Source organism: Sarcophilus harrisii, chromosome 1, assembly GCF_902635505.1.
Source record: "Sarcophilus harrisii chromosome 1, mSarHar1.11, whole genome shotgun sequence".
In the NCBI taxonomy this organism is placed as follows: domain Eukaryota; kingdom Metazoa; phylum Chordata; class Mammalia; order Dasyuromorphia; family Dasyuridae; genus Sarcophilus; species Sarcophilus harrisii.
Window position 1 is genome coordinate 324,611,998 of NC_045426.1, and position 8,583 is coordinate 324,620,580.

Genomic DNA, 8,583 nt, shown 5'->3' on the forward strand with positions numbered 1-8,583 from the left:
TTTCTATTCAATTAATATTTTAACAGCACTCAAATGGTTGTTGCCCAAGTCTTGTAATAAAATTTACATAGCTTGGAGTGAAAATTTTTCTTGCTTTGATATTTAAAAAATATTTGCATGTGTATGTTCATTTTGATTCACATACTGTTGCTTTTACAAAATTAAGATTTATCTCAAGCAAGTAAAGACTACTTTTTGGAAATAAGGGGCATTTTTGAGTAAGGAACATTAACTAGCAAAAAGCTAAAGTATTTTCTTATTCTCTTTCGATCAAAATGTAATTATTTCCATCTTCACCACATTTCAAATTCCTATAGCTTATTCAGAAATGCCAACTGACTAGTCCAATTCCGATATTCAAACTTCCATAATAAGTAAAGATGTGCATTTAAGTCCAAAGGGCACATTACACATTAAAAAGCAGGGCATATTAAGATGATCTCAAATCACAGTCCAATTCTGCAACAATGACTGACCCATTTTAAGGTTAAAAAATGACACTATATTTATTAAGGTATTAATTAGCAATACAAGTAACATCCACTAAACATTATGCCAACTTCCTTTATAGAACAAACTGAGATAGAGTGAGAGAATTATTCTCTGATTATTTTTCAAAATTCATGATGTGGACACATCTCAATAAAACATTTTTTAAATATATTCCTTTTGTCATCCTCATTTTCATACTAAAATGAGATATTAGGAACGGCAGACTCTTATTATGGGTCCATAATAATCCTCTCTAACTTTTGTTTCTTCTAGCTTTATCTGCTCAGTTCCATTGATCTGAGTAGAGACCCCCGAAAATTAGATTCATATTTTATGCTTTAATTCGATGTCATGTTACTGTGTACCCTCAGTTACCCTTAAAAAAAAAAAATCAACTCATTCTACCAATCTAATGCTATTTACTCAGTTACCAAAATTTAAATTAATTATGTTCTCAAACATAATTGTTAAAAATTGGCAACATTATGCAGGCTTAATTAAGATTAAATCCAATTTACTAAATGTACTTTAATTGGTACTAATTACATTAGCTTTCATTTCAGAATGACAAATTCCCCATAGGTTTTACTTTAATAGTCTTCTATCAAAATCAACACAGGATGACTGATGATGAGCACCAAGTGAGGGGGGAGGAGGGTGGGAGAAGACAGTATCGACCCCCACATTGTTTCTGCTCTATGCTTTTATCCTTTTATCAATTTGCTAAGTCACAGAGTCATGCCTCCATCACAGCCATCATTTTCTGTTCCAATGAAAAATTTCTCTAAAAATAAATACTGTGTAGTTGGAAGCAGCCAAGAAGAACAGGAGCTTTAACTGAAAAATACACAAAGGTTTCAAATATCAGGGCCACCAATTACTAGGGTACTTCCAAGGACTCCGGGGACTCCTACTCTTGAACCCTCAGAGAAGCAAATCTAATAAGTGAATAAGCCTAACCTGATCTCGAGAACTAGGCCCAATTATGCCGCAGGGCAACTTCACTGCATTATTGCCTGCTTTCCATTACAAGGGCATCCAGCAAGTACATCTGGAAAAGAAGCTAAGAGGAACCAAGGCTGTCTGCCTAGGAAAACAAATAAAGACAGATATGCCTCTGTGCTTAAGGGGAAAAAGAAAGAAAATATAATAAGTAGGTGGTTTGCAGGGCTGTCTGTATTTCATAATGTGATAAACTGCCCTCAGGATTCTTGATGTGATTGAATTTAGAAAGCAAGGGGGGAAAAGGGGGAAAAATAAAAAGGGGAAAAAATACACTCTGCTCTCAATTTAAAATGGGCAGCATTTGAGGGCTTATGGACAAGAAGACTGGTACAATTAAAGGTGTAAGTATAAAAGGTAATTAAGAAACATCATAAAAGACTATACTTCTGGCAGAACATGGAGTGTCTATCTGTCCAGCACTTACACAGTATAAAGAAATTAAGCCTAGAAGGTTATGGAGACATAGGGAGGGAAAGAGAGAGAAAAACACAGAAGGACATTAGTCACTAAGTTCAATCTTTAAAAGATACTAATTAATCTTCATAGAGCAAAAAGACATTTATAAGACACAGACCTAAGATGAAATTTAACAGCAATGATAATTACCAAACAACATCTCTACTGTAATTTGTTCAAGTAAAGCGGAATGAATGGAAGGCCATAAGCTTGAATGAGTGCTCTGTAAGCAGGCAGAATTTATGTTCCTAATTTAAACAGAAATGGTAGTAATGCCAAAATGATATTCTAACTAATCTAAATGCACAGTATCCACAATATACTTTCAGTGCTACATTCAACAAAACCATGGAACTAATGAAATAAAGTATTTGGAATTACAAATTCCAATTTTCTCAGCCCTTGAAATAAGTGATGACTTCAGAGCTTTGCAAGTTTTTGCCCAATTTTCATGCTTTCAGATACCATCAATTTGCTGTCTTTTACTATCTAATTCACAAGTTTAATGTAATCAAATGTACCTAGTGGGGCTAAAAACTATACCAAATAAGAGGCCCATGAGATGGCCAAAAATTAACAATTTGTTGGCAAATTATCTTCTCCAAACTCAGAAAGTAATGATACATACTTTTAATATGAATAAGAAATAAAGAGCATATTAAGCCACTCCCTAATCTCTGCACAGAGGGACAAGAAGACACCCACTCCATTATTGCTTGGTGAGATATCAAGCAACACTACTAGAAGGGCATTTTAAAAAACCCCAAAACTACTCCATAAAATGAATTGGCAAACAATTCAATTTTTTTTAAAGTGCTGTTTTTCTCTCTAGGAAACCCAAATCCAACCACTTAATTTATCCTCCAGCAAAAAAGGTTAAAAAACCATAAGTTGCTCAGTGAGTCACAGCACTCACCTTTCCTACTAATCACTATTTTTCTTTGGATGAACTAATTGTTAGACTTCAAGGCACAGTGATGAACCCCATCACATAATGCTATCAGGCTCATTTACTTTTCACAAATTTTGTAAGTAACTGACAGTTTCCTGGTAAGGCCCAACTAAATAGCCTCAAGGGACCAGTTTGAGGATTTTATAGCAATTTATTTGGTAGAGCTACAGAGTCCATTTTGGTCCTTTGCAGCTAACCCTTACCTCTCCATACAGCAAGAACCCATGTAATTTAAAGTTTTACTTTTCCATGAAAATCTGTATTTCTCACTGTGTAAATTCTTGCTTATATCCCCAATATAACATACATCTTTCCAAAAAACAAAACAGCAGCATGTTGAACTTAAGAGCTTGATTTTTAAATATGTTATTCAAAACTATATATATCTGGGAGGTTTATGCAAGTTTTTAAATCATTTTTGTACCAGCAATTTAAAATAATACACAACAAAAAAAAGGGAAAACACAAAGAAAAATCATAGCACTTTATCCATCATAAATCATTTCTAGAATCCAGCCATACAATTGTACAAAAGAATAAATTAAGAGACTATAGAATTATGTTTTTAAAAAGCATTATATATTAGTGAATGATTTTATAATTAAAGGAAATCAATAAGGCCTTACCTGCTTATGCATTTCTATATTCAACCCATAGGACATTTCATAGTACTGTCAAAGAAGGAAAATCAATTAAATTCATGTCTACTATCAGGCAATATTTCTATTATCTGTTTAAAATTCCAAATGTCCCCAACAAGAATTTCAAAATACCCACAACCCCATAATACCCATTCCCATAAACTCTATGATAAACTCGGATATCTATCCACTAATTTAACTTAATAAAATGCAAAAAAATCATTTTGAATTACAAGGGTGGGAGGAAGGGTCAAAAAGAGAAAGGTGCTCAGTGCAAAAGTAAGAAAATTCAAAGTTCAACAATATAGCATCTTAACATATTCTGTTCTCTCAATATTTATCATAAGGAAAGAAAAATCCTGGTGGGTGAACTCAGTGATAAAGTATATCAATTCCTAAGGAAGACCAATATATAAAAAGGAAAAATACATCTCAAATTAATCTTTTGTGCTTTGACTGAATTGGTCATAAAAGCAATGTTACTTAGAAATAATCTCTGGCATTAACTTTCTCATTTTTTAAGCATAGTGTGTTTATAACCACAAATTCAAAGGGAAATTGCCTTAGATGCAAGCCCAGGATATAATCCTTCAGACACTTTCGAAGCCATCATATAAATATGTATGATTATATGTCTTGATAACTGGTACTTTATGAATCCTGATGGAAAAGACCCTCAGAAATTTAAAAAGGCTCTTTTATTTAATACTTAGGTGAGATGGCAATTTTTTTTAAAAGAGAAATGATCTTTATCTTAATTTCTCACTCTTAAAAAAAAAAAAGAAACAAAGCATTAAAAACTAAATCATATAAAAATCATTCCTTAATATCATTTGGAATTATAGTAAAATACAACAAAGCAAACAAGAAAAAAAACCCCACTATTATTTTGATCATGACTATAAGTAAGTAAAGCGGAAATTATTTTGTTTTATTTTTTTGTGGCTGTTGATTTTCGAAATTCTTAAAAAACAAAACACAGAGAAAATGACATAGTTAAACTTTGAGGAAAATTTAAAATCAAAACCGGTTTTCAGAGGCAAGTTCTAACATCCTAGAAATTATGCCACAATCTCAACTACAATGGCAACACTAGTGATCTCCTTTATAGCCTTAAGCTACCTGAATGAATTCCTGCTTTTGGCAGATCAAACTAATAGGCATTTTGAATATGTTATTCTGTTTTCTTACCATGACATAATGACGCTGCATCTCGGTCTTCTCACTGGCCAGTTTTTCACATTCCAGTTTCAAACTGTTCAAGACATAATGAAGCATAAGTATTCCATAACATTTGATTTACATTCTCTTCTCTTCTAAATATACTCATTACCTCTCTCAAGATTGAGTATCCATAAATTTCAAATTAACAATTAAAATACCAACACACATATAAACACACACAAAATGAAAAAGATTGTCTCATTTCTTCTTTTTTAACAGAATGTGATATTTAAAGTTTAAGATGGGAAGATGGAGAATCTCTCCTTGAATTTCACAGAAATGAATATTCACCAAAAAAAAAAAAAAATGAGATAAACATATGGTCACAAAAGATAAAGCCCAATCCCACAAAATATTACATCTGAGTTTTTTTTAATGGTCCACTAAGAGATGAATGAAAATGAATCAAGCATATTTTAATGAATGACATCTCTCTTTCCCTCCAAAAGCAGAGACAAGTTTATTATCACTACCCAGGAAGCAAATTGTTGATTTTGTTCAAATTGGGGTTTGTTTAAAAAAAAAAAAAAGTCATATACAAAGAAAATTAGGACAGAATTAATGAGACTTATGGTAAGACTATTTTAAAATGTCAACAACTAGTCAATTATCATCCTGAGAATAAAACATCTTTCAGCAAAAATGCAATCCGATAGCTCACTTGCAAGCCAAGATTCTCCCCCTGAAATGCTGAGCAGAAATGTGAAATGGTCAGATGGAAGAAAGGAGAAGAAAATCCGAAGCAACAAATAAGTATGAAAACTAAAAGTCCCCTAAATCTTCTTATCTCTCTTTCCTTCTCTCCCAGTAAGTAATTATTGAAAGTTTGCAACCATCTCTCAAATTTCCTACAGTCTCAAAATATTCTGCCTTCTTTTTTTATTTTTTGGGGAGGAGAAAGGCTCACACTTTCTTTCTTTGCACCTGCCCAGAATGGTGCTGTTAGCCTTTCTGTCTATGAAACGAAAAGAAAAAAAGCCACCCCAAACCTTTACATTCACCTTGTCAAAAATGAAAAAAAAAGGGGGGGCTGGGTAATGGGGGGGGGGGGAGACTGACAAGAGCTAAGCAAACAGGAGGATCAAGGAAAGTAAACATCATTACCTGTGGTATTGAGCCTGTAAAAACTGAAACTCTTCCTTAATCCTATCGCAGGACTCGGAAATTGTAAATTTAAAGGGTTGAGCAGGCTGATGCGGTGCCTAAAGAATAACAATAAAATATTTAATTATCCCACATCACTGGCGAGTGAAGAGATTGAGAAAACATACCACGCAGGGCTAAAAGGGGGAATGGAGGGGTACAGCACACTAAGGCACAGAGCTATTAAACTCTCTCCCTCTTCCTCCCCTTCCCACCCTCCACTCCCTACTTTTCCTCTTTATAACCAAATACAGAGAAAAGTCTCTCCCCTCCAGATAAGCATTCCCTTCTTTCCCGGTACTCTACCCTCCCTCTCCCCCACCCCCCAGACGCAGACACACGTATATATACACACACCAGTTTTTCCCTCGTGCAAGCCTTTCTCACGAACATCAAGGTTCGAAAGCTCTTTTCTCATTAAGGGTGAGAAGGGGCAGCGTCTCGAACACACGCACTCCCCCGGCCCGGAATCGAAACCGCCAAACTGCCACGGTCTGTGTCAGGGACACTTTGGCCATATTGTGAAACCGGGATGAGGGGATGAGGGGGAGGAGAAGGAGCTCAAAACGACACGTTTCATTCTCCAGGGACAAGTGGGAGAAGAAGGGGAGACATCACCCCCTCCCAGCACGCACACCTCTTTCTATCTCTCTCTCTCACTCACTCACTCACTTTGAACCCCCATCAATGCAGGGATGGAGGGAGCTCAGCGAAAACCCTCCTACTCCCAAGTCTCCCGGTCTCTCTTCGCGTCCCTCCCCCCCCCCCCCCCCCCCCCCCCCCCCCCCCCCCCCCCGATCTTTCCACCTCTAGAAAAACTGAAGGAGCCGAGATCGCAAATCGTTATCTTCGGGTTTTCAAGGTTTCCAGAAGACAACAATAAGAAAATGGCTACAACTCAATTGCCTTCCCGAAGCGACCCCCCCCCCCAATCCCTTCCCTCCTCGCCAATATCTGACAGTAGCAAAGGGGCTGACTGGGAGTAGGGGCACGTATTGATTTGTTTGGGCTTTTTTCCCTGTTTCGAGAAGCCCTCATAAAACTGAGAAGGGGGGAGCGTGGCTGGGGGGAGAGGGGGGAGCGGGGAATCCCAGCGTAGTAGTATCCCCGTGCCCCCTCCCCGAGGGCCGGGCTTTGCTTGCACTCACCGGGTGTCTGGTTTGTGGGTACATCTTGCTCAGATCACGAATCATCCAAACCGATTTAGTTGGCGGCGCTGGGCAGAGCAGCTCGGATCATTTGTTTTAATGGCAACGAGGAGGAGGAGAAGGCACCCGGCGGGCGGGCGGCGGGGTTGGCTGGCTCTCGGAGGAGCGTCTCTCCGGCGGCGGCGGCGGCGGCGGCAGCGGCGGCGGCGGCGGCGGCGGTCCCAGCGCCCCCCTCCCCGCCCCCGGGTCTCGCGTGACACAAGAGGAGGAACCCTCGGCGGCGGCGGCGTCTCTGTCCCCGGCAGAACGGAACCGCTCCAACATTCCACGGGGGGCTTGTCACTGGCAGGCGGTCATTGTGGAGAATGGAACGTCTTCCCCGGCAACGTTCGAAGGCTGCTGTCCCCACGTTCCGGAGAGTCCGTTCCTTTCGAGGGAGCGGCTGCCCGGGAGCCCCTGGAACGTTCCTTTGGCGGGTAATATTCCTCGGATCGCACCAGTCACTGCCCTCCAAGAGTGTTGGTGGTGGTGGTGGTGGTGGTAGAAACCACCAAACACCCCGTGTGTGTACCCGTACACAGTCTCTCCTTATCTCTTTCTCGCCACCCCACTCCAAACTTTTATTTGTCTTTTAATTGGTTATTATTCCTCTTGCATTAAAAAAAAAAAAAAAAAAAGCAAACTCCTTGGATTCGGAAGTGGTTCTTGCCCGGTGCTTTCTGTGATTCTCTGGAGATTATTCGGTTCACAGCAACGATCTTTTAACATACACCTTTCAGCTTCTTTTTACCTCATCTCATTTCCTTATTTTTCTTCCTTCCTGCTTTTTCTTGTATTTCACCCCCCAAAAAAAATTTTTTTTGAAGAGTAGAGGTGTTTAGAAAAAAAAAAAAAAAGATGCTTTGCGGCTTTATTTCTCTCTCTTTTCAAACTCCGCGAACACGGCCACAAAATAACATACAAGTGTGTGAGAGAGGGGGAAGAAAGCAGCAAGCAGCCTAAACAACCGCTCTGAACAGCTCTAACAACACGCTCTGTCTAGGTGACTTCTTTGACCAAATTTAGCAGCAGCAAATCATTAACATTCTGATACATATTCACAATCAGAGAAGAAGGCGAAGCGGAGCATCCCGGGAGATGTAGTCCGATCTAGTGACGCTTTCCCTGCTCCAAGGTGCAGGATTTAACCAGACAAACTACAATCACCGCCAGGCCAAACGGCGACTCCTAGATCCCCCTTCAACGCTCCGCCTACTCCCGGCGCAGCGGGCGACGCAGGCAACCAATCAGAAACTACTAAACATTAATCGCCGTTCTGTGTTACTGCCCATCATTTCATTTTTGACAAATGGGAAGCCAGTGGGGAGGAGCCGGACAGTCTAGTTCCCACGTGGGGGCCGGGCGTCGCCCGAGGCTTGAGCCAATGAACAGTATGGGATGAGGTGAGCGGGGGCGGGGCAGAGGCGGCCCGCCCGAGGTGGAGCTTCGTGGTTGCTGACGTTCCTTAGCGCGAGCGTTCGAA

The 8,583-nt window shown here is 39.5% G+C and overlaps 1 protein-coding gene across 5 annotated transcripts in view; it reads right to left on the reverse strand.

The window, feature by feature from the left end:
- TLE4 (TLE family member 4, transcriptional corepressor) overlaps positions 1 to 7,390 on the reverse strand; it is a 159,394-nt gene extending 152,004 nt beyond the window's left edge. For 4 of the 5 annotated variants that reach the window (XR_004230794.1, XM_031945496.1, XM_031945498.1 and 1 more), the window contains exons 1-4: positions 7,062 to 7,390; positions 5,875 to 5,972; positions 4,738 to 4,801; positions 3,532 to 3,576 (exon numbers count right to left, since the gene is read on the reverse strand). Coding sequence is in view for 4 of the 5 variants with exons in the window: in XM_031945496.1 (XP_031801356.1) it covers positions 3,532 to 3,576; positions 4,738 to 4,801; positions 5,875 to 5,972; positions 7,062 to 7,106 (252 nt within the window). In the remaining variant the exon portion in view is untranslated. Of the gene's footprint in view, positions 1 to 3,531; positions 3,577 to 4,737; positions 4,802 to 5,874; positions 5,973 to 6,270; positions 6,673 to 7,061 lie in introns of those variants that run through there. The other variant, XM_031945497.1, reaches the window with a different exon arrangement.
- Between the last annotated feature and the right edge of the window lie 1,193 nt (positions 7,391 to 8,583).